The sequence below is a fragment of the Dermacentor silvarum genome, chromosome 10 (genome assembly GCF_013339745.2).
Source record: "Dermacentor silvarum isolate Dsil-2018 chromosome 10, BIME_Dsil_1.4, whole genome shotgun sequence".
Classification (NCBI taxonomy): Eukaryota; Metazoa; Arthropoda; class Arachnida; order Ixodida; family Ixodidae; genus Dermacentor; species Dermacentor silvarum.
Window position 1 is genome coordinate 88,438,251 of NC_051163.1, and position 25,943 is coordinate 88,464,193.

At 43.8% G+C, this 25,943-nt stretch overlaps 1 protein-coding gene across 1 annotated transcript in view; it reads right to left on the reverse strand.

Moving 5' to 3' along the window:
• Positions 1-4,181: 4,181 nt before the first annotated feature.
• Positions 4,182-25,943, reverse strand: part of LOC119466257 (uncharacterized) — a 30,431-nt gene continuing 8,669 nt past the window's right edge. The window contains exons 2-5 of the mRNA XM_037726734.2: positions 15,341-15,479; positions 13,158-13,297; positions 10,593-10,695; positions 4,182-4,723 (exon numbers count right to left, since the gene is read on the reverse strand). Coding sequence (XP_037582662.1) covers positions 4,312-4,723; positions 10,593-10,695; positions 13,158-13,297; positions 15,341-15,479 — 794 coding nt within the window. The 3' untranslated portion in view covers positions 4,182-4,311. The remainder of the gene's footprint in view (positions 4,724-10,592; positions 10,696-13,157; positions 13,298-15,340; positions 15,480-25,943) is intronic.

Here is a 25,943-nt window from a genome sequence, read left to right on the forward strand (position 1 = left end):
TATACAGTGCGCATGTATTCAAGTGTGCGCCCGTTCACTTATTCTTGATTCGTCGGCGATAGAGTGGGCGTAAGTTTTCCTGCTATTTGGGACAGATGTGTGCAGATAACGTGCGCGAAACTTACTATGACAGGAAGTGGGGCTAACTCCTCTGTCATTGTTTAACGAGTGGTACTCACTCTTGCCGACGTTCTGGGGATGAAGCCCTTTCTTCAAAAGTTAGCGATACAAGGCTGGTGGATGAGCAAATTTCTGTATCCTCGAGGAAAGCCGTACATCACGGAGTGCCGGTAACACGTTCGGACAGTTGCAGCAGCGGTCCGCGAACTCGGCCACACAGATTCATTCTATTACTTAACATGCAAGTCACTATTTTTGCAGCCAACTACTGCACACGTCTTCAATCCACATAATTCAATCTAGCATGATTGGGGCACAGTGTGTTAGCGAAAACTCAGTTGCATTTCCGTCAGCTGATCGCACAGAAGCAAGGCAGAAGCGGTAATGGTTTCGCATTCGTGCGCGGTCACTGAGGAGAGTCATGGCGCGCCGCCGTGAGCGCCATCTCGTTTCTCTAAAGCAAACTGCTCCGCGAAAAGGGTCAATGGAGGCGAGTGAAGCCAAGCGGCCATCTTGTGGTGGGCAGGAAACCGGCCGCGTAGCATATCGGGAGCTTTCGCCTCCGTTATTTGAAACAGCGAGGCTGTTTAAGCTGTTCGTTTCCCCGCATAGCATTCGCAAATACTCGACAGCGATGATGTCACTGCACACAGCTGCGCCTCGCTTCACCTTGCGATAGCCAATCAATACCTAATCAATAATCGATCAATAATCAAAAAAATTCCGGAAAAATGATGTAGATAACTTGGTAGTGCCCAGCCTAACCCAAATACGTGGCCAATACCTTGCGATTGCCAATCGATAGCAAATCAATAGCTAATCAATAATCGACCACTAATCAATAAATTCCGGAAAATTCTGGTGATGACTTGGTGGTGCTTAGCCTAGCCCAAATATGTGGCCAATATTTTGCGATACCCAATCGATAGCCAATCAATAGCTAATGAATATTAAATCAAAAATAAATTACTTGCGGATAAAATGCTGCGGATGACTTGGTAGTGCTTAGTCTAGCCCAGATACTTCGCGAATACCTTGCGATAGCCAATTGATAGGCAATCAATAGCGAATCGATAATCGATCAATAATCTTAACAACTACTTGTAGTAGCAATTTTGGGATCAACAAAGCCTGGAATATAAGGCAGGACAGAGCGATCGAATGGGGAGAGGCTCTCAGGATAGCCAATCTGGTCTCTGTAATTGTGATATTCTGGTTGTAGGATGGCAGAACTTCGCATTGTTGCAAGCTCGGTCGTAGTACACATTGAAGCAGCGGCGGCAGATGCACCCCGAACTGAAACAATATCTTGTGAACAGTTGCCTGAGCTGGACAATCTCATGTCCACACGTTGATGGACCATTAAACGATTGTAAGACGCCATTAATTGAACTGCACAAATTCAGGCGGCCGCCGACCTTTCTGCCCACTACAATATGTCGGAGCTGGCTTCACTTGAAGAGCGCCCCCTTCACGAACTCCAGCAATTTTTTGTATCCTTCTAAATCGTAACAGGGATGGCGCCGTCATCTAGGAGTGGTGAAGCGAAGTACTGCATCATGACACTAATGAGCGTGAACAAAGAACGCTTCGGTAGTCTCCGCGCAGCAGGAAGCTCGAACGCAGTGCAGGCTGTGTAGGCCTTCTCAGGAGGTGATGACGCAGTTTCCGCACATGGTTTGCCTTTCGCGCCCGAGTATCCTGTGACGCCTCGTCTCCTACGGACTGCAGCTTCAACATGCACCCTTAGTGCTTACACGCCGCCTAATGCTCCGTTGCGATGGCACCAACTAAGAAAACTACTGCGCTAAGCGGCGCAGAAAGACATCGACGTCGACGGGTGAATCTCGCTTTCGTACGACGAGAGACACGCCAGCGTGAAGCAGAACGTATTCGCGTGTTTGCGGCGCACGCTGCGAACTCTACCACTCAAATTCCTCGGGGAGGCGCAACCCTAACAGCACAGGTGACTCGCTTGTCGGGTACCGTGGCAGGCAGCACTCTACTCTATCAACACATCACAGACTCATCCGCATCTGCAGAGGAGGCCGCCATTCAGCCCGCTCTCATATCCACCTCTGCCAATAAACTTCTTTCTTACTCGAAATCCGCCCTATCCAATTTCGCCATAAGCCTGGTATGCCGCACCACGGCCCAGTTTCTATGCTTCTCGCACCGCATCCTCCCCGTAACCCTAATCTGGACCCCCACATACGCAGGCCTCCAGGGTATACCAAGGAAGTGCATTCCCACACCCGAGGTCTTACTTTCCCGGCCGGAGTCGGACTCCCTCCGCCAGTCCAGGAGCGTCCGCTTACCTTCAAAGACATCCTTACCCACTATCGAGATACGCGGTGTGCTTGAGCACTACCGGCTCCCTTAGTAACCCTAACACAAGCCTCCCACGGCCGCCGACTCCAGGCCCATACTGCTCCCTACCCGATTCTCCTTCATGCCCGATACCCAGATCAGTTCTTGTCCTCCTGTAAGCTCTGCGGGAAGTAGGGAGACTTTCTTCACGTCCTAATCGCATGCCCTACATTCCCGCATCCTCCATCTCCAGCTGCGGCGGAGTCATAATGGGAGATTCTGATGGCCAGCTCCGCTGCTACAGACCAGCGCCGGATCATCACCAACGCCCTGAAGCGGATAACTCTCGAAGGGCTCTCCTGTGCTCTATAAGGGCTGCCCTCTAAGGGCTGCCTCGTGCCATGTAAAGGGGGTTTTGTCCCCTACTGCATTTATTTCGCAATAAATGTTTTACCAACGCCACCTTACGCATTCCTCAAGCTAAGCGCGTCTCAACTGGCTGCTCAAGACACCACGGAGACGGTCCGAAATGTTCTTACCTTTACGAAGCGACTCGGCAGCAGGGTGCCGCTAGCCAACACGACGCCGCGCACCAAGAAAACCTGCAATATTGTCGCCGACCCGCAAATCGTGAGCCTTTCGCTGCCGGGACCATGAGTTCACGAAGTGATTTACTAACAACTCGTTCTGGTATCGCTTGTAGGGTTTGCGAACGCTTGTGGTTTATGGCGGATTTGCGCAATGCTCCCGCGTGTGCAGTGCAGTGTACCGGGGAATGCTTCCCGGTCGCGAGTCGTTCGGCAACTTTCGCTTGTGTGGCAATTGTCTAGGATTCTTCTGCAGTGGTAGGGTGCCACTGATGGCCACTTGCAACTTAATTCTTCACGTACAATAAACATCCAAGAGCTTCTGTGAACACACGTTTCACTTTTGTGTTCTCCGATTCCTATGAAAGGGGGATGAACCATTTCTTTTTCAACCACTGCATTCCTTGAATGCGCGGCGCATGAGGTAAAGTGGGAGCCTCGCAGTGACACCACTAGTAAGGCTTTGGCGAAGGCATGTTAGCGAACTACGTAGGCAGACATATGCAATAAAGCTTGTTGCAAGCTTGGTGTGCAGCTGCCGCGGAAAAATCGCTAGGCAATACCAGTGTGGCAGGTAACAACAGCATCGCGTGCCGCAATTTTTCTGATCGGCTGATCAGTCACGTGTGCTAATATTTTTCCGCTGCAGCTGTACATTCTAGTTGTGTCACGTGGGTTATAACAGTAAAAAAGGACAGAGGGGGGACAGTGAAGCTCCAGCATTGTTGCAAGCACTACGCACAGTTGTGAGTTGCTATCGCTTAATTTTCAACGCCGAACTGATTGAGTGATTTTATTTGCTATAGAAATAGTGAAGTGTAAGTGATATGGGAATATGATATTTTTTTACCTTCTGGTTATGGTAGGTGAGTATATGGGATTTGTCAGGTCACAATGAAGCATCTCAGTAAGCTTAAAGCACTTGCCTGTGTTACACAGATTTTAATTGGCACTTATCTATTCATGGTTTCACCAGGAGTGGACAGCAACGCGATGGCACATAATCACACCAATTATAGAAGCTCTGCATACCCAATTTTTGGTAACCGAGGAATACAAGTGCAGCGGCTTGTGCGCGTTTAATCTGTGTCTGAGATTCTGTCGTACTCCTATACACGAGTACTTTGCTGTAGCAGCAATGCCATACGAAAACGACACCGCACATTATCAAATGTCTTGGATGTTTATTGGGTAAATAGTCTCGAACAAAGCAGAGTGCCCAATGGCGAGATGACAAGTTGACGGTGGCTGCCGGCGGCACCACTAGTTTGAAGCTATGAACGTTTTTCGGCGATCACGCAGCCCGCACAAGCCATGCGAGCGCCACCACGCCAAAGGCACCGACCGTTTGCGCAGTCGAAGCGGCACCAGGGGGACCTTGCGTCGTCGGAGGCACTCCGGTGGTAGCCGTGACAGGTTCGTGGGTTGTGGTTGGTACAGGCTCGGGGGTTGTAGGCACAGGCTCGTGAGTTGTGACAGGCTCCTGAGTAGTAGTGGTGGGCAGCACGGTGGACGTCGAGGGCTTCACGGTGGTCGAGGACGGCGTGGTTGCCGGCTCTGTTGGGGGCACCGGCTGCTCCTTGTGCTTGTACAGGTGTTCGACGGCACTGGCCACGTTTTGTAGGTATTCGGTGAAGTCTCCCTCACGGACAATAGAGCAGGGCCTCAGGGCTACTTCGAGGCAATGGCTGAGGTTCTTGGCGGCCCTGAATAAAAAACGTGTGCATCAGCGTACTCCCTGTCATCTGCAGCTATGTGATCAAATGCCTCTGGAACATTACACAGACCCTCAATCTAACACAATATGAACAGGGGAAATCACTTCCTTGTGTCACTATAATCATTGAGCTTGTTGTTTACGGAGCCTAGACAACTCCCGAGAAAGCTTCACCAGGGCATCTTCCGATTTCAAAACGCTCGAAAGTTTTGTCTAAGGTTGCACTGCAGCCAAATTCGATTGTGTGTGTTTTTCTTCTTTGTTTTCTGCTCAGACGCAGTGTTACCCTCCGCAAAAAAGTTACGATAACCGCTTGGTGATAAAATACGCTGCTGTAACTCAAGGGATGTTCGTTCTGCAGCATGTTGGAATCATGAGCTCGTATTTTCGAGCTAGCGGGAACTTCAGCGCCGACATTTTTTACTGCAATTTTACCTTTTAGGGGCGAAGCTCCTTATAGCGGCACCCGTTCCGTCCCCGTCGTCGTAGTAGTAGTGTGTAACCAGTCTGAGAAAAATGATTCCGAAGTTGTGTCCGTAGCGCGGAATCGAACCAGGGACCCCTCGCTTCCGAGCGCGCGGCGTTAGCCCACTACGCCACGAAGCGGACATGGACACACGCACCAAGATGGCAATAAATACCCAACATTAACGAAAGGCCGCGTTTCTAGCGCGTTTCTAACGCGTTTGTGCTAGCGCGTTACGGCCCGTGTAAGAAGCTGGTGTAAGACGCTGTGGCCTCTCCGCCTTACCTTCAACGCGTTTCGAACGCGCTGCCCAAAGCGGTGGCAAGTCAAGTTCAAGTCGAGGAGCGTTTATGAATACGGGGGGTATACTCTCTCAGCAGTCATGTGATTGCGTCGGCAAACGCGGTGCACGTTCCGGCATGTGTAAATGGCTGCGTAAGACGCTGTGGCCGCTCCCCCTTACTAGAGAGTACTGCACGTTTCTAACGCGTTTGTGCTAGCGTCCCCTTAAGCGGGAGATCCGATGATTCCCTCCGGAGCTTCGCCCACTCATCATCATTCACCCCGTGGATATGCTGTAATTTTTTTGTTTTACCTTGTCTTTGCTACTTGAAGCTAGATTGCCAAGGCGTGATTACTGGTAACCTATGTGGATGTACATATAATTGTGGAACCTGATATCAGTCGGTTTCTTTTTATTACTCTTTATAATTAGCTTCATGAATTTTTAGCTCAATGTTTACAAGAGAGGGTGGAATTACAAGATGACTACCTTCTACTAAAGCACGCTGCCGCACAAGTAGGCGATTCGTTGGCGATTGAATTACGAGGTATTGAAGCCGTTGTCGTAGTAGCCTTGTAACGTTGATGTTAGTTTCATGAATTAGCGACATGTAATTGCATTTGTCATGCCTAAGAGAGAAGAGAAGGTTAACGGCTCGTTTATATGACCATTCATTGTACTATAGAACGGTGGGTGTCACTGCTTCTCGCGAAAGAGAACAAACTTGCGAAATCCAATATTATTTTAGTGCTGACCTCCCGTGAAATAACGTCAAAATCGAGACGACAGCCATCCCATGACGCGCCCAGGAACGAATATTACAGGCAATCAGAAAGACGCCTCCAAATTCCATAATTGAAATAAAAATTTCTCGGCCGCCTCGACTTGTAATTGTTTATGTTCTTCTTCTTTCCTTGTTTTGGAGCTGTAAATTGGCCTCATGGATTACCAACAAGCCCGGTTACATACTTTGGCGACATTTCACTCATATGAATATAAGGCACAATATATTAAAGTGGAAGTTTTAGCTAGCAAGCATCTACACTACTGGTGGTGTCTGCATAAGGATGTGTTCTTGAGCGAAAACAATGTCGCCTAATGATGGTGGTTCCACTAAGAAAACAGTGAACAAATAAAGTTCTGAAGTTATAGAAAACCCTTACAGTCGTTTGGGAAGCCGGAGCAGCCAGAAGTAAGCCAAAAATGTGTTTTTTTTTCAGCCAAGCCAGCCTAAAAATAACCGGATCATCCTTAAAAGCAGACTCGGATATACCGGATCTTTCGTATTGCCGTCGCATCGCCAGCCTTCAGTTATTATTGCGATACCAATTATATGGACACTCAAAGCGGATTTCTGCCATCGTCGTCGCAGTCGCCGCGAGGTTCCGTATGACGTCAAACGGTGATGAAATCGTCGCCGCGCGCCGTATGCTGTAAGTGCGAGCGAAAGCGTGCGAGGGACGCGCGCCTTCACGGGGAGCGAACGCACGGCGGAGAGCAAACGCACGTTCCTCACCATGCTCCCTGAAGGGCTGCAGAATTAAGCGTCTCTGTCCTAATTTACAATCACCATATATATAGAGCAAACGCTACTTCTTTCATCGCGCGAAAGGCCGTGCGGCGACGCGAGGGAGGGAGGGGAGGCGACGTTTAGCTGCGGCACCAAATGCGTCTTTATATAAAAACGTTGCGAGGTGATAAGATGGTAAAGAGTTCGCACGCTGCTCGACAAATGTCCCGTTCTGATCTCGTCGAAAACCTCCGGCCCCCACAGATGCACTGGCAACAGTCACTAACGCCGCGCGTGTTCGGCGCCAACGCGGGCAAAACGCTGACGGCGTCGACAACAGTTCTGCGCGTTGCTAGTGCTGCTGCATGCCCAAGTTTATACAGCTGCTAAAGCTACTATCCGTACTCCGTATAGTTCTCTACCAATTTGCTATCACAATTGATCTTTCGCCTTTCGGGAGAAACTGCGACATTTTTTTCACAGATATTTTTTTTTTGCAATCCTCTAGCCCTCGCGCCATACCAGTACCACCACCGCCACGAATATCATGTCGCAAAGGTCATTCATTAAGTGTCGCTCGGCTCAAAGCGCGCACTGTCACATTTTTTCTTCTTTTTTCCCTCACGTAGTTGTAGAGTGGAACGAATTTCTTACGACATCGCCGCCATCACCAGTTCATCTGCATTCACGGAAGTGTCAGGGATTCTCTCACATTCACTAATATTGTTTTAACTACTATTGTGATCCCACCACTTATGTAATACCCCGGGCGGGGTTTTTAAGGAACCAAAGAAAGAAAGAGCAGAGCCGTGCAATTTTTACACACATATTGCAAGCCAGGAGGTCAATGCCAAATTTTTGTTGCCCGTCCTGACAATTGCTATGAGTTTACGCACATACAATGAGTTTTGTGAAGAAAGGAGAAGCCCATTCCCAGTATCCCTGTAACTGCGTAAACTCAAGACCTTCCTCTCCTACGCCCCCCTTCGTGGGATACATCGTTATTACTACGCTGATTCTCATCCAATCACAGTCACTAAGTACTGTCTCATGCTTCTCGTCATCTGGTAGCAGAGCAGGGACACTCACCTCTACTTTCCCGTCTCTGAAAGACATACGCCTTTGCACACCACCGCACTTATTTCTGCCTTGCTCATTTGTGACACAGTAAGAGTTCAGCTGTTGTATTTGCAAGTGTCGCTTTCTCCTTACTTTAGAAAACTGCCTTACTGCCTGTGCCTTATTAGTGTTTTTAAAGACGATAGTCTTTCTTGGGGAACTTAAACGCTGAAAATTTGGTCTGTCTGTCTGTCTGTCATCCCGATTCAGCCACCCGGCCAAAGTTGGACCACTTGCTTACCACCCACACTACTTAAACTGGTACGGCTGTTCATACTTGTGAACGTTATCGGTCACAAAGTAAATATTACGCATATCTGAGGCGCAACATCACTAGGTAAGTATTAGGAGGTGTGTTCCTTTAATAGAAAATACATAGATACGTAACTCTAAAGACCCTAGTTTCTTAAGCTGCGCTGGAAATGCCATGCTATGCGCGCCGACGAACGACGTTCCCCGACTGCGCGCCGACGAGCGCCCTCTGCCATGGAGGAAGGAAACCCTCTGCACAAGCTCATGTTTCCCGATGTATTGCCAGATGGCGTCCATGTCTCACGCAGCGCCTCCTCAATTTTATCAATGCCAGCCAGATGCGGCCGATTCAACATAAAGGAAGCGCTGTCTGAGGCAGGGCAAAACATAAATGGCCGCTTGATGAAATAATGCGGTAAAATGAAATCTGTTCAAACAAACCTTCATGCTAGGACGGAAATGGTACGAGAACAGCATCACGGGTGGCCGCGGATCAGACCAGCACTCATGTAGTACGGCCGGCAGAAGACTATCGTCTTTCGACGACATTTGCAGCGAAGCACGCAGATACGCGGCAAATTTTTTCCACAGACGCTCGTGTGGTTGACCTCCCTACCGTTTTAAAGACGATAGTCTTTCTTGGGCTACCTAAACGCGAAAAACTCAGTCTGTCTGTCACTCGATTCAACCGCCCAGCCATTACCAACCAAACTACTAGCACTAGTGGCACGGGGTCATACACATCAACATGAAACAGCGCCAAAGGAAACCTCATGCAGGCCTATTTGGGGCGAAATATATGTACATAACCGTGATCCGTAGCGTTATTTAATGAAAAATACACATTGGAAATGCTTTTTACGATAGCAAATGAAAAATGAACGTGTTAGAAATGGTGTCGAACAGACGCTACGTGTTAAAAACAAGCCGACTGAAGCCGCGGCTATGTTGCTGGCTTTAAGCCAACAGCAATAAAGGGTCCCAACATATGACGCGAGAGCAGGGCGAAAGCGGGAGATTTTAATTTAATTCAGGAAAATGTTCATTGCATCCATCATGGGAGGAGTAAGAGAGGAGGGGAAGAGCGCTATGATGGGAGGGGCGAGAAGAGACGGTGTTACTTATCAGGGGCGGTAGAAGACAATCGTATTTCCGCGTCATTTGCAGCGAAGCAAGCAGGTATGCTGCCAATTTTTTTCATTGCTTTCACTCTCTCCACTGTTGGTGATAGAGCACCAATTACTTGTTAGATTGACGATCCAGAACAGTATACCTGAGATTGGTTCGCCATCGTTTGCAGAAACAAGTATAGGGAAAAAAATGTTTTACAAAATCAATGGTGCAATTACCGCTGACTGAAAGCTGCCACCAAAAAAATTCTTTAAGGGTACCTACGATTCGTTCTCTTGGTATTTGGTCACAGTGAATGTGTTTTGATGTGAAGCATGTTTAACAAACCCTCCCGGAATTTCGTGACCCATGCTGCCTTGCCGAAATGGCATGTGCATTGCTTTGCGTTGCACGGGCGCGGGAGACAAGGTTTTCACGAAAGACAGGGTCTGCGCGCGCCACTTTCCATTAGGCTATAGAGGGGGAATATAAACGGACAAAAGAATAGTCAAGGCAGCACTGTCTTTCGCGTCTTACTTCTGTCAGCATACATCTGTCCCTCATTTCCTCGGCTAACATCACCTAATTGCCATTCAGACGCCACTGCATCGACGTCTGACAATTTATTTTGCATAATCTGCTATTTGCAGACGAAAGGCGACCCGGAGGCTTGCGTTGTCAAAAATGTAGTGCGTAAACATAAGCATGATGTCGCGATATAGCTGTCACTGGTGCGGGGGCAAAGCCATCAGCATTGCATGAAATTACACATTTCTAGATCGTCATAAAGGTAAATGTGTTTCAGTTTTACAGCGTTCAGGGGACTGGTTCACAAAACCTTCGAGTCACATAGATTCCAACATGTGCACTGGATCTGCATATTTTTTCCCTGACAGACCTTCGGTCCAAAGAAAACATGTGTTGACAAAAAACAAGTTCCGACTCCCATCTTACGACAAAAAAAGTGAGAACGTTAAATGTGACAACTGGTGCATCACAGGCATTTTTCTTTTTTCTTTTGCACTTCTATTTCTGCTTCCAAATAAAGGTGATGTTCCCTGGGAGGTTTAATCCCCTGCCAGTTTTTCCTTCTAAAACAGAGAATGTTTTTTACTTACACCTCGTTTTGCTTGGCATTCTGCACAGTGAACGTGTTGACAAATTTAGCGGCGCAATTCTTCATGGTCTCATTGTGAATGCACGTGCTCAGCTTCTTCACACCTGTTGTGGTTATCAGAGAAGGGCAACAAAATGCGGCTTATTAGAGTAGCGTTCTAAAAATGAATGCCACATATGAAATGAGCACACAGGCAACCCGCTGATAGCAAGTGCTTAATTCTATCACAAGGCCCAGGAGCCTGGAAGATCTGGGTTAGTTCCCCTGTTCCACCGTCACACGTCACTCAAATGCGTTTTCTATGAAATTTTTGTATGAATAAAACACAGCTTAATTGTGAAACTAAAGAGCTTAATGCCACCACCATGTGGAACATATCAAGAGGATGTTCATATGGCGACCATTATCATCATCATGTTCATCATCTCATATGATTTAGCAGTCGCTGCACCTCCTCAATGTACTTTCTTGGTAAATTGATTTCTTTCTCTTTATTTAATTCTCCTGTAGAAAATAAATTAATTTCGCCAATTCGAGGATAGCCCCTTAAGTGTCACTTTCGCCGCACTGCAAATATCATTTGCTCATCCTCGTGAAGCTTGCTTAGTGAGAGTTCGAGGCAATATTGTTTTGTGCTTCAAATTGAATCTTGCCTGACCCGTTTTCTTTCTTTTTACTTTTACATTCAAAGGATGAATGTTTCAAAGGATGAAATATTTCAAGCATTACTGTAATGAATTCCTGTTCTTTGTTTGCTGACAATCACAGCTGCGAGGAGACACTTCATCAAGAAACAACAAATTCTCAAGTGTTGACATATTTATATTTTGAAATTCGAAACACTGCTGGATATCCGAACAGTGACCGGCGGGCGAATCACCGAATATGGTTCGTGAATGCTACGTTTCATCGAAGTCATCATTATGACGTCTTCGACTCTGGAATGGATAGGCGTGATTTTTATCTGATTACCGGCGCCTCATACAAGTGTACACGCTTGAATTCTGTAAATGCGGCATCATATTGTGATAACGCAGGCTTTCTTCAGGGCTAATTATATTGATATTCTTGTAACTTTCATTTTGACGTAATCTCTATTCATAGCTATATGCATCTGTGAGCCCTTGTAATGGAGTCTGCAGCTCATCAAGCTGCCGAGTGGCAACTTTTGTCCGCCACTCCTCTGCCTGTTTATTGCCATAGAAAAAAAGCAGATAGATAGATTGATTGATAGATAGATAGATAGATTTATAGATAGATAGATAGAACTACCTGTGGAAGCCTTCCGACATTTCCCCTAAGAGAGTGTAGCACGCAAATAAAGCTAAGAAAGTAATACAACAGTTGAGGTTGTTATAAATTTTATATGTTGATATTTTTTGTGTTTTGTGAGCGCACATGCTTTTTTATTATCAAGCGTGGCTGTGCAAAAATGACTGAGGTATTATATCAGAAAACATGAGCTCTTATGCCAAGGCATCATACGCATTACGTAATAAAAATATAGAACCGTTAAGAGCAGGGATATCTCTAACCACCATATTCAAATACACATGAAACGCGGAAATTTTCTCAAAGGACAACAGAAAGAACCGATTAGAATGAAATTTCTTTCAAATAAAAGAGAAAGCTAAATTCTATACATAATGTGCTAAGTAGAAATTTCATTCATGACATAACCTGTAAAAAAAGTTGACAACGTTCAAGTAAACTGAAACAGGAAGCTTCCAAAACAACCATTCGGTACCACAACAGATCATCACAGATCTTAAAACAGCATCTGTTAAAGCATGTTAAGCGGAAAAGAATTGATATATGAGTTTTCAACTTACGTAAAACTGTAACAATGCTATACATTTTTTGTATGTGTCCTACTCACAAATCACTGGAATTTTCTAGAGAGGTGTATAAAATATCAATATTGCACGATTCTATGTCTCATTAGGTTGCAATTGACATTAAGTTTATATCACTTTACTATCGCTGAGGTGCAGAGTTGTAATCAGAATACTTGAGGTTCTCGAAGTTGATTAGGACTACCGTTGGGGCTATTTGAAAGCACAAAATTAGAAGACAGCGTCGATAAATTTAAGACACATAACATGAACATGAGCACCGACGACCATCGTCTGTGCTTGCGTAAACGTTTTGTGCGTTTTACATTCTGCAGTGCTCTTTTTTTTACTATATCAAATTATGGTATATTTAAGAAATGAAAAATTGATAGCCTAAATTAGAGATCTAGCTCCATACTACCAATGAAGTGTTCCACTAGATATCCTTGTCAGAAGAGTTGCAGCCAATCCTGACGCTGTAAATATCATTAGCAAAGCCGGCTGCCAATCGCACAGAGCACTTACAAACAAAGCTTTGCGAATTCGGCCCTGACATTCAGTAGACGGTAGTTCCACTTTCAAATGCAACTAACCATATTAAATTACCTGCCATGGATACCAAGTTAAACGATTTATCCGTTCCCATTTATTTAGATCGTAGGTAGCTCGTGAGGTCAACTTCAACTTATATGTTGCCTGTCACACCTGGTTTTCTTGTTCACAATACTCACCTTCACACATTGTCTTATTAAGGAGCAGGGACCGAAGTTGGGCGTAGCCCGTCTCCTTTTCATGGAAAAGTTCTTTGTCATGCTCGGTACAAGCACCGTAGTAATGCACGCATACGGACTCCTCAGGAAATTCTGTCTGCCTGCGTGAAAGAAATTGGGAAAATGATATAAAGTTTCGTGTTTTAGAATGCTGAACGCTCGCGGGAAATATCAGTGATAGCAATGACCTCTGTTTAACAGCTTAATTTGTCAATTGAGCTCATATACGACGCTCGTGCCTTAAGCGTCAAACTCTAGTCCGTCATGAATATTATGTTATTTGTAGTGTGTCCATGAGACTTAGAGATGCCATCTTACCTATGAAATTTCGCATGTCTCGTGTGGTGCCCATTTTAGTCACACACATACAAGAATGTCGCACGATAATGTTGTTCTTGTTCTGTAATATACAGGACGTTGCTCTCGCTTTACCGAGGATGTTTTTTGTATTTCGTTCCAAAGAAAATCTACCAACGTTTCTACAGTATTGCGAGAGATTGCGCGCCAATAAACACACAATATACAACATTTTTGAGCACCATGTATAAATATCACCCACAAGATAAAAAATATAAATGATAGGGGGCCAAGATTTATATTTTAGCTGATTTTATTCGTTCTGTACATCAAATAAGCAACGCTTCAAATATCTAAACTTATTCAATTACAGGAGTGAGGTCATCTGCTTCAAATCCAGATTGTGTGAAACATTTAAGAAACTTGACTCTACAATTAAGAACAAGGAAGAAGAAAGCCCGCTACGTTCATGACACCGCCAAGAACTAAAATGACCGCTTAGCTTCCAAACATTTCTTTTAGCAACATTTCCGTGATAAACAATTTACCATCTAGATTCATGCCAAAGCGTATGTGTTATTTTAGCGTTACTATGTGGGCTCTAAATCAACGACAGTCGAAACAACTTGAACAAAACGTATTGGATTTAAGACAGATTTGCGTGTTACAGGCTGTAGAAAAAAATTAGATTTATAATCTCAAATTATATAGTAATTGCCCAAAATCGGCAACTTAAAAACTGAATCACACTGTCTGCAAATGAAAACTAGGTTCTAAAATAAGGACATCGTAGTTTCGCCTTTCGCTTCAGTTACAGCATCTGACGAGAAGATAAATCTGTTTGAAGCTTACGACTGATTGTTACTATGTTGGCAATTTTTGCAATATTATTATTCTGAAATTCGTGGTATAATACAATGTAGTGAAGAGTGCGTCAGTTGTTCCTTCTTTAGGTGTATCACCTCGTGCATTTTACAGAACTGGGTCTTTTAACTGCCGAGGAAAAACAGTTGTAGAAGACTTTCACTACAGTGATCTTAAGTGTGGTTTTTCATGTCAGCGACGTTTATTATTTGCGCATCTCTAAATGAAAATAACTTGCAGGCACCAATTAAAGGCGCCAAGACAAATTTAGCATCAGTTATTAAAAATAACGTATTTTATGATGGTGAAATTTTACGATTTCCGTAATAAGCAAATGGGCGACCTTACAAGTTCCTTTCTACAGTCAGTATATTTTGTCATAGCTTTCTTTTTTTAAGACAGACCTGCCGAATTTCGATGTAGTGATGGCCAAGTGAAACAATTTCTCCGTTTTCATGTATTTGCGTTAGCTCGGGGGCAGGAAATGGAGAAATCATATGTCTTCTCCACCACTGTACCAAATTCAATTAGGTTTACTGCATTTCAAAGGCAAACTTGAAATATAAAGACAATAGAAAGCGATTTGATTTGTTTATTTAGGCCGTCAGTTTGCCTTTTATTGGTAAAAAGTGCAAAATTTCAAGCACTAAACTATGTAGTTTACAACTTTGTGACTCACCAATCAAAAATGATATTACAAGAGGGCTGCTGTCGCACGCCGTTATATGCCAGGTATCTATGTAACACAGAAATTAACGTTGCGACCGAGGGGCAAGTGCCAGGTGTACCCTTTCCCCTGGCGCCCCTGGCAGTGACATGACTTCACCATGCCTGCCTAGCATCATAACTGACACCACCGCCAACAGCAAAGTAAATCCTTTCTTCCTTCTTGATGACTTCATAGTATCAGTTGAACTCTTAAGAAATGAACATAGGGCGTTGTGGGAAATATTTTTGGATGTTTTTTTTATTTTTTTACTTACGTGCGGCAAACATCGCCTGGGTAAGGCTTCAAGTCTTGCGGAACCAATACGTTGACGCCATGAACCTGCGCCTCAGCCCAGTAGCAGGTGGTGGCCTTGGTCACGTCGCACTTGTAATCCTGGTCGTCGATGCACAGCACTAGAAAGTGCGGAAAGAACACGAAACAAAGCATTGGCTTTCCTGAAACTGGTCTTGAACTGCTTAAAAATAAATGTTAGGATTTGACAACATGTCGGGTTCGCTGGCTTCGTATCGGAGGGGCAAACATTTTCAGGAACAATCGTAGGCGATTTAAATTTATGTCCTCGGTGCGAATCAGAAAAGCAAGCACTGATTTTGTTTGCTGAGACTATTTTGTTTTATCTTTTCAATTAGTCTAATAAATGAAACAATAATCCAAGCAAGAGTAAGCAGTCGCACGAAGAGTCACACGTAAGCAATCACACGATGGCATGGCTCAGCTGAAAGCTGATAGCTTAGAGTTTAAGTCCTGTGCGAAACCTTTCCTGATTTTTTTTTCTTTGAAGACACGTTTGATAAGCACGCAATGTATTTACGGGTTTTTCACGCCATAGTTACGATGTCAGCACTATGAAGGCAGCCATTGGTGATTTCGACTGTTAGCCCCGGTGGACGAAGGAAGGTTTTCTAACCGGGACTGCATGCCTCAAAAGTCGTAGGACAAACAAAAAAAACAAATTTGTTGATTTTCTTGATTCTGCGTGAAAGCAAAGCAAGCTTTTCCTTTTGTACCCTGAGAATAAAGTGTTATTGTGTCTGGCATGGTCGTGCTTTACGTAGGCAAACGGGAGAAAATTTTAGGATCTTAAGCCACTTGCGCAAACCTATGTAAAAGATTGAAGTTCGGGATATGAAAAATAGGTGTCCCACATAGCTTGCACGATGAAACGCTATCATTAGCGCATGTAATCACATGGTATGAGCTCGAATCACCTTGCAAATGAAATTTTAAAATTCCGTACAGAAACATATAAAAATGTATTCGAAATTTTCAATCCTTTTTACGAGAACATAGCGTGTCTAGCTTCATTTCTTAAATTCTCTCAACAATTCTGCAGTCTTGTTTGATTTCCACGTACAGTGAATCATGAGTTATAAATGGCACTGCATATCTCTTTTGAAGACAAGGTCTCCTTTGCAGACTTCGCACGGGTTTAGCGTATGTAGAATCTTGGTATCTTTTCACCACTTCCAGAAAAAATACGACCCTTTCACGTATACAGAGCGTTGTAGCTTGTCGAAAAAGATATTAAAACGTCGGTCTCAGCAAGACAAGGAGCGAGAATTAGTCTCAGAGAAGGAAGAATTAATGGTGATAGCGTAATTAGAGCCAATAGAGTCGAAAATCACCCACATGACCCCATTGCCACATTCCCCAGCGTTATTACTCTGCAGGTACTATCTCCGGGATCGGCCCCCCTTGTCTCTTGGTCAAAGGAGGAACGTTCAGCCTACTGTCAAGAAGCCAAGATCAGCGTAATATCACGTGAGATACGATACAGTAAAGATACAAGTCGAGTGAATATTTAGCATAAGAAACAGACAGACAAAATCAAGAAATATCGATAACACTTAATCATCTCATCATTTACCATCACATACGTCACATCTTGATCACGTCGACACTTGGTTGACTATACTTTTTTCCATAAAGCAAGCTTCAGTAAGCTCATTAGCTGATTAATTATTATTTTATAATAGCGTAGCTGATTAAGTTAATCAATTTATAGAACACAGTGACCTACATTAGTGCTTGTATCTTGCCTCCAATTCATATGTAGAAATGTTAGCTTAGTGACAGTGGTGAAGATTGTGGTGTGTCACGAGGTAGCAAAGGGCAAAAAAAAAAAAAATCAGCAGCCTCAAGATTTTCGCGGCATGGATTGTCTTTAGCTTGACTGGACACTTGGACGTGCTTTATTCACTGTTTGTTTAATGACTGTTCACGAACGGAAAAGTAGGCCACGTAAGAGCGGGCGATTCCAAGACAAACTTAAACGGTTGAGATTGCCTGTATTCCCATGTAACACGCAGACACCTGCCACGGATACGCAAACATAAAAGAGTATATAGAAAATATGAGCTACCAGTGAATCTGTTCTGCGCGTGAGCGTCCAGCGTAGTGATATTTCCCGCTTTGGGTCTTTTCAAACTCTTTTCAAGCTGAGTGTGCTCGTCGGGTAGCTTAACTGATTTGTGGTCGTTTCCTCCCAAATAAAGTGAGAGACCAGCATAGACGTTGTAATGCAGGGTCGGGATCATATTAGCATTTTATGCGAGAATACTTTGTCGCTATACCGTCCATGCTCACGCAAACTACGGTACATATGGGGCTGCTAAAATACTTCTTCCTAGAAAAGCATCACCGTGTGCAGTGCGGCTCCTGCAATTAGCATGCGCCGTGTTCCCGTTTTTAATGCCTAAATGAAAAGTCGCGGTTCCACCACGACGGACCCCGTTCTAAACGAAATACCGGTCCCTGACACAAAGAATCACAGAGCGGGCCATTACTGGCAGCCACTAGGTTACCGCAATAAACATGTCCGAGAAAAGGACTTACATTCAGTAGCAGGCACCGTAAGAAAAATACAAATTATCATTTCAGCATGCGAGAGTTAGCAGTGGAAGTCAGGAGTATTTTTTTTCCTGTCTAAGCAACCGAGATATCGTGTCACATGTGCAGTTTTATTCAGGTGGCCGCGTTCACCGAATTCTCGGTACTATACTGTTATCGCTCTTGCGCAATACGCGCGTGCTGTATCGGAAACTTCGCGAATTTTGCCGTCGCTGAGATAATGAGATGGTCCCATTGCACTATCAGACGTACGCACGCCAGGAACGCTGTAGTACGATCGGAACATGGTGCCGTAGTTCTATTTGTGAACTGGCACTGTCGGATATTCAGGGCACCTCGGTTATTTAGCTGTCATGCAATGAAGCACGTTCACATGTGCTCTTTTGATTTGTTTTGCTTTCTCAATTACATTGCGCATGTATTTGTACCCACTCCTACAATGCCTCCTAGTAGGGCTGCTGTATTTGAAGATATAAATACAGGCAGAACTTATCTGAAGAAAAATGTCAATATTATGGCGATTAGCATTCAAGAAACGTGATGACACGCCATATTTCCAAGTTCTTTGATTTAATGTAGGCGATCAATTTTCGTTTACAGACATCTCCTTCACTACACTCCTCGCTCAATCCATGGTCCTCAACAACGCTCCTCGCTACGCTCCTCGCTCAATCCATGCTCTTGTCTCATTCTGCCCACTTATTTCTCTAAATTCGAATGCTACGATGTCGACACTTTCACTTGCATGTATATGTCATCTTGTTATTAATTCAAAGGCATGAAGTGCCCCATTACGCAATAATCGCTCATAGTCCGCGTGACCGAAAGATGGTACCAAAAATGGCCGACGGCGCAAAGAGTAAAAACACGTCTTAAAACGCTCGTATTGATGTCAAGTTTATCAGGGCTTGGAAGAGAAAGTTTGGTGCGTGTCTGCCAGGGTGGGAATCGAACCCTGGCATCCGTGATGCGAGACGCGCACGCTTCGCCGACGCCAGGGTGACTCCACGGTTCTGGCTGACTAAATGTGTGTCTTGTGCGTGCGTAATTGCACACCTCACGTCGCTGCCATTTGGCTGACCAAAAGTGTGGCCTAGTGCGTGCGTCATTGGCCACGTGACGCGCAGCCAATGGGGAGGAGGTGGCACCACGTCGTGAGTGTATAAAATGAGCGCTTTCATGATGTTCCGAGGTCTACAAATGGCGTAATGCTTTTGCATTCCCACACGTGAAGTCTTAAATGTCTTTGCCGAATTTTTATTTCATTTTTACTTCTCTTCTTAACTTCCATTTCTAGGTTTCTGTTCCCTACTTTTTGAAGCGTAGGCCGGCGTTTTGCCCCTTCCGGTGGCAGTTGCGAGCGTGCTGCTTGCTTACCCTTTGCTCTCTGTCAAGTGTGTACGTTTCCAAATCAAATAATCATAATAACGTAATGATAATTAGCGGACTTCAATTTCCCGCTGCCGACTTAACCTCTTGTTAAGGGTAATTTTTGACCCCAAATCGAATACGTATCGAATATTGCCAGAAACGCATCGAATCGAATCGAATATCGAATAATTTTTGAATAGATTTCCAATAATCAGCAGCAGTTGTCACAAGTATTATAAATTAATGTTCACATCGTAGTATTCTTAAGGTTAGCACGTTTCTATCGCTACATAGTACGTTATGAAGTGTTGTTTATTAAAAGCACAAATGAAGCATTAGGAAGAAACCAGTCGGTTCTTCGCACGCACAGAACTCTTCAGAGAGCTCGAATTATGACGGTCTAACCTGTAAAGTACGGCTACCTAAGTGACGTAGCCTGCTCCACTATGCAAGTTCTAATGTTTTATGTCTATTGTATACCCGCGGGGGTGAAAATCTGCAGTAGTTTTGCTCCAATTTTATGTTTAATTTGGCGCAGTTGACGTTTTGAAATATTCGAAAAGTATTCGAAAAACATTTGCATTTCCGAATAGTGACTATTTGATTCGAAGACCGTATCAAACAGGACACTACTTGATTTGTTATTCGAGAGTTTCGAATATTCGCACACCCCCACTTCCTGTTCGACTTGCCTATCCTTGCATCTACCTATTGGCACATATTGATTCTGGAGGAATGGATAAAAGTGTTCACATACCAAGTAATGGTCCAGGTTGTCAATTCGGGCACATAGCAATTCGCAAATAAGCCCATTTGCACATATTGAGGGGTCCAAGATGGCAATTCTTGCACATAACTAGTGGCACATGCCCATTTTAACATAAACAATGGCCCAAGTTTGGCCACATACTTATTGGTCATATACCTATTGCCTATATAATCGGCCATGTAGCACAAGTTGGCGTGAAAGAGGTTAGATACGGCCAGAAATACCGAGAAGTGCATGAAGTTATAAAAGAAATCTAAATCTGTGAATAAATACATAACTCCGGCAGTCACAGGAAGCGCATTTGTGTGTGCCACTATTTTCGGCCGGATTTGCATAGTATTGGGCAGCGAAGCGCTAGCGGCAATTAAACCTAGTGCCACTTAGACAGACGTTGTGCCGCGGCTAAATTGAAGCACCTGCTTACCCAGCTCGACTGCATTCCCTACGGTGGGCAGCGTAGTACTACGAACGAGAGATTTCACACAAAAGACACTACCATATTTCACAGAAGGTTGGAGGTGCCAAGTTCCATCAGCTATGCTGAGGGTTTAGTACTGCCAGGGTCGTTCAATATAAAGTATTGAAGGACCCTGGTACTACCTTCCTCGTAATGCCTGCATTCCTGAAGAAACGCTACGGCACTTGCCACACACAAAGTCATCATTTAATTATTATACAATTATGACTGCTCACTGATAATTCCACAAAGGATTATTCTAACACCTTGATTTCCTACGCAGAAGTCTGAATTACCTTGTAATGTTATGTTGTTTAGAATTGACAAATTCATGGATGGTGCATCACAATTCGTGGTAGGAGGTAGAACAGGAGGAATTAATCTGAGGACGGCACGAGCAAAATTGATTACGCTGGAATGTGCGGTCACGTATATGTAAACGCTGTTAGTGGAATTGACAATAGCCCACTGTTCTTGCCGCAGTCAAGGTAACCAAAATAGGACTTTTTAGAATATTTACGACTGTTTCTGCTCGTAAACATTGCCTACGCTATGACCACACATACACGGCTAAATTCTCGTCCCTCATTATAATAAACCAAGAACTGTAAGTTTGTCGGAAAGCGAAGTATTGTTACGGATTACTTAGAGAACAAAACAAAGTGAACTTTAATTTGCCACTGGACATTAATACCTAGTGGCCGTATGTCGTAACAATACATTCAGTTTCTCCTTCTTATCACTGGTGGCGCCCAGCGGCCAATATCGGTGATAACTACGGCGCGGTGGTGTCCCATCAAATGAAGATCGACAAAACGAATTCAGAATGAAACTTACTGTCACAAAATACGGACCCATGTTCGCATTGGCTCTAGCTAGCACTTTATTTTCTGCAGGCAGCGCCTGCGTTTTCCGTTTTGTGTGCGCCGTCTTCATACGCGATTAGTCCTGTTCTTTTTTTTCTTTTTAGTGCGATTAACATTCTTAGGGTACTGCACGCACTTTCCAGGTTGTTTCTATGTTTGACTGCAACTGCTTTCCCGCCAACTTGGTTCACTGCTTAGTCGATCCCTTACAAAAATGAGTTTAGACTGTCTGTAGAATGTCTATAGACTACTTGTAGACAACTTTGCCTTTTTATAGATTTGTTCTTTTGTTGATAAATAATCTATAGACTGTCTATAGACAAAAGTTGATATGATTTTTATTTATTTTTGTCTACTCACATTCTATAGACAGTCTATAGAAAAAAGTCGATAAGATGTTTGTTTCTTCTTGTCTACTTCCTCTCTATAGACTGTCTATAGAAAAAAGTTGATACAGTCTTTATTTATTCTTGCCCATTCAATGTCTATAGAGTGTCTATAGACAAAAATTGATAAGATTTCTATTTCTTTTTGTCTACTCACTTTCTATAGACAGTCTATAGAAAAAAGTCGATAACGTGTTTGTTTCTTCTTGTCTACTTCCTCTCTATAGACTATCTATAGAAAAAAGTCGATACAGTCTCTATTTATTTTTGTCCATCCATTGTCTGTAGACTGTCTATAGACAAAAGTTAGTAAGATTTTTATTTCTTTTTGTCTACTCCCATTCTATAGTCGGTCTACAGAAAAAAGTTGATAAGTTGTCTGTTTATTTTTGTCTACTTCCTATCTATAGACTATCTTTAGAAAAAGTTGATAAAGTCTCTATTTATTCTTGTCTATTCATTGTCTATAGACTGTCTATAGACAAAGGTTATTAAGATTTTTGTTTCTTTTTGTCTACTCCCATTCTATAGTCTGTCTACAGAAAAAAGTCGATAAGATGTTTGTTTATTTTTGTCTACTTCCTCTCTATAGACAACCTATAGAAAAAAATTCGATACAGTCTCTATTTATTCTTGTCCATTAATTGTCTATAGACAAAAATTAATAAGATTGTTATTTCTTTTTGTCTACTTCCATTCTATAGTCGGTCTACAGAAAGAAGTCAATAATTTGTTTGTTTCTTATTGTGATCTTCCGCTCTATAGACTACGTATAGACCAAAGTCGATACCGTGTCTATTATTCTTGTTGATTCTGTGTTTAAGGACTGTCTATAGGCGACAGTCGATAAGGTGTTGATTATTTTTGTATACGCCTGGTTTACAGATTTTCTATAGGTGAAAGTTGATAAGGTGTCTACTTCTTTTATCTATTCCCCGTCTATAAATTTAGTCTTGACAAAAGTCGTTAAATTGTGTTTTTTGTCTATATCAGCGGTCTATATACACCGTTTATACGCAAAAGTTTTTCTGTTTGCTATTTATTTAGCCGATTGCCACTTTATAGAATGTCTACAGAGAAAAGCAGTAAAGGTCACCATGGTATCTCTGTCATTGAATTACGCAGTTCTTAATTATTATTTTACCAGATAATTAGGTGTTTAAGAGTCTGCTCGCCGAGTTTCATCCAGTATTGCACTGGTTTTTAACATGTAACCTCTGGGCCCGGCACCCTAGTTAGTCGGGAATGCATCCCCGACGATAATTTTTCCTTGCGAACCACACGGAGGCGGAATATATACTTCTATGTGATTGAAATTATTCTTTAATGGTTTCCTATATCCCTCCCGATGAACGCTATAGGGTGGGACATCACCAAAGATCATGTTAACTCGAGCGAACAGACCGTATACCGATTGCAGTAAGCTGTGAGATGAACTAAAGGACAGCCGATATTGTAAACGTCTTATTGATTCAGATTTACTTGCCGTCTATATACAAAAGTCGTTAAACTCGGCCCAACCCGTGTACGCTGTAACCAAGTGGAGGTACAGGCGGATAATACGGAGCAACGTTTGATATAAGCCACTGGGATTGTATATACTGCTGACATTTCTTTAAAGCCTTTTTGTAGAGTTTATTATAGATATGGTGTATATACTTCCGCATTTGTTCACCACATTATATGACCTCCGTAGTCGCTCTCGGCAATCCCAAGACAATCTTTACAGTTGTTTTTCATAGCATTACGTTTGCGGCAGTAAAATAAAGAAAACAAACTGCCGATCCAATCATGTAAATAGATGTTATGAATGCCAGTTTTAGCAAGAAGCGGATTACAAACAGGCATCAAGCTAACATCACAGAGACTTGTAATGTGTATAGCTGACAACGCAGAATTTGCTAGTGTGCGATGAACCGATGTCGCGCATGAGGTGTGCGCCTTATGTGTCGTCTGATTCTCAGATACTCTTTAGGTTCTCCCCATATCTAGGCTGCATCACTAATATCGCGTGGTTTTTCGCAGACTGATATCCCGCGCTATAAATTCATTAAAGCTTCTCGTTCACTTACAATGTGCGCCAGATACTCTGAGCCCACCCAGTCCTTTCCAGGCGCTATATGCCTGTGCGGCCGACCACATGCGTGCGTCATTAGTGTATTGATTGCTTTGACATATCACTGGAACAGACAAATGTGCACTAACATGTGCGCAGGTATCTTATTTGGCAGTATGTTGGAAGCTATGCTAGAAATGCACTGCATTACTCATCGTCGTTGGCCATAATGCTAGCGCCTGACTTGCGTGCTAACGGTTTTTACAAACACTGCGTTCATCCAAGTGTGCGCTCTTGCTCCATGCGATAGCCCACAGCGTTCGTAATACAGCGCGCCAAAGCATTTCCTTCTTCCATGGAAAGAACTGAAAGGTGAAAGCAACCGGTTTCGCGCGCATGGAACGCAGAGAAAGAGAGAGCGAGAGAGAGAGCGCGACCATAAAAAAAGAAAAAAAAAAGAAAAAAAAAGAAAAGGGCAAAGGGGCGCTCGGGTTTCTCGGAGCACGTACGCCGTCGGCGGCCTCAGCATTTGCGCATGCGCAGCGGCAGCAACGGCGGCGCGCCATCTCTCCGCGTCGATTCGAATTCTCAACGGCTGCGCCAGGCAAGTCAACGCTTGTTGCTGCTGGTGAGCTGCCTGCACCTTTGTCTCTGTGTATTCGTCTCGACTTTGTGGCATCACACGTCAACTGCACTGAACGGTAAGTTTTAACGAAGATGTTTTCCGTCACTAGCTCATGACTAGGTGAGCGTATTTCGTAGCGCGAACCGGCTGCATGTAATGTAGGCGACTCGGGCGTACTGTCGATTTGTCGTTTGGTTTGTAAACGCGCTCGGGTTCTCAATTCTACTTTAAATAGGGCATGTTTAACGGCAAGCGATCGCTCGCGCTTGTTCCTTTTACCGTCATTGTCAATGTCCGTGAAAAAGGAAATACACCATGTTTAACGTGGATACTGAGCAGAAATAAGCGCGGATTGTGTGTGTTAAGCGGCGTACTGTGGGCAGGTCTCGTTTTGTGGCGCTCGATCGGCGGCCATAAACGCTGCGCTGCCTGTCTAATAAAACTCATCTAAAGCGCTTTATGTATATACCTCGAAATTATGCTAGAGTGATGAATTGTCTAAAAGAGACGTACAGTTGAATAAATGCTAGCGTACTCAGAGGAAAGGCCGTGTTTGCGGGTCATGCATCAGCAGCGTGTGCTGCCGTTTTCGTAAGTAAAAAGTAGCAGTATTTATGGGGCTCCTGGCAACCAGTATAAATATATATAACCGCAAAAGCTTTCAGAGCACGAAACTCGCGATAAGCCCAGTCAATCGCAGCTTCGCAACTTAACCGAAAGAATTGGAAAACAATAAATTAGTGGTTCGGGGAAGCACCCTTTACACGTTTGAAACTGAAGCCATTGGTTTGAGGAGAGTTTGAGGATTTTCTGTGCTGTGCTCGTGTTGCCATGAATTACGAACTTGGCCAAGCCCTTGTCTGCTTTATTAAACAAGTGCTTCAATTCAGCTGAATCTAATAGTGCATTTCACGTGACTGACGTGTTATTCGTTATAATTATAATTATGTACTGGCAGTAATTTGGCAAGCATTAAACCACAATATTTTTATTGCCCCTAAACTGCGGGTGTCATAGACTGCCAGGGAATTTTCATGAAAACAGCCAGGGAAAGGTTGAAAAAACACCAAGGAAATTGAAAATGTCAACATAGGTATGCTGTCTTGTTATTTCCATACAATGTTTCCAGAGAATCGCTGTCTTAAACATATTTTTGAAGCATTTCACCTCCCAAAAAATTACAAATAGGTACGATTTTCTGAAAAAGAAATGAAAGTGAAGCATGCTGACATGGGGGGGGGGGGGGGGGCATTTCTTACTCAATCTTTTTGCATTACGTAAGTGTCCTGAACCTCGAAACTCTAGAAAAAATACTTATGTTATAGAGCGCCTTCAATTATTTACTGTGATAGCATTCATTGTAATGACAGTTTCAGTTTTGTTTCCCAGAAGGTGCATATGTGTCGTGCCACAACACAGAAAGTGCTCACGGGGTATTTCTTGTGCTCATGTGGTATACCTAACTTGCAACCGTGT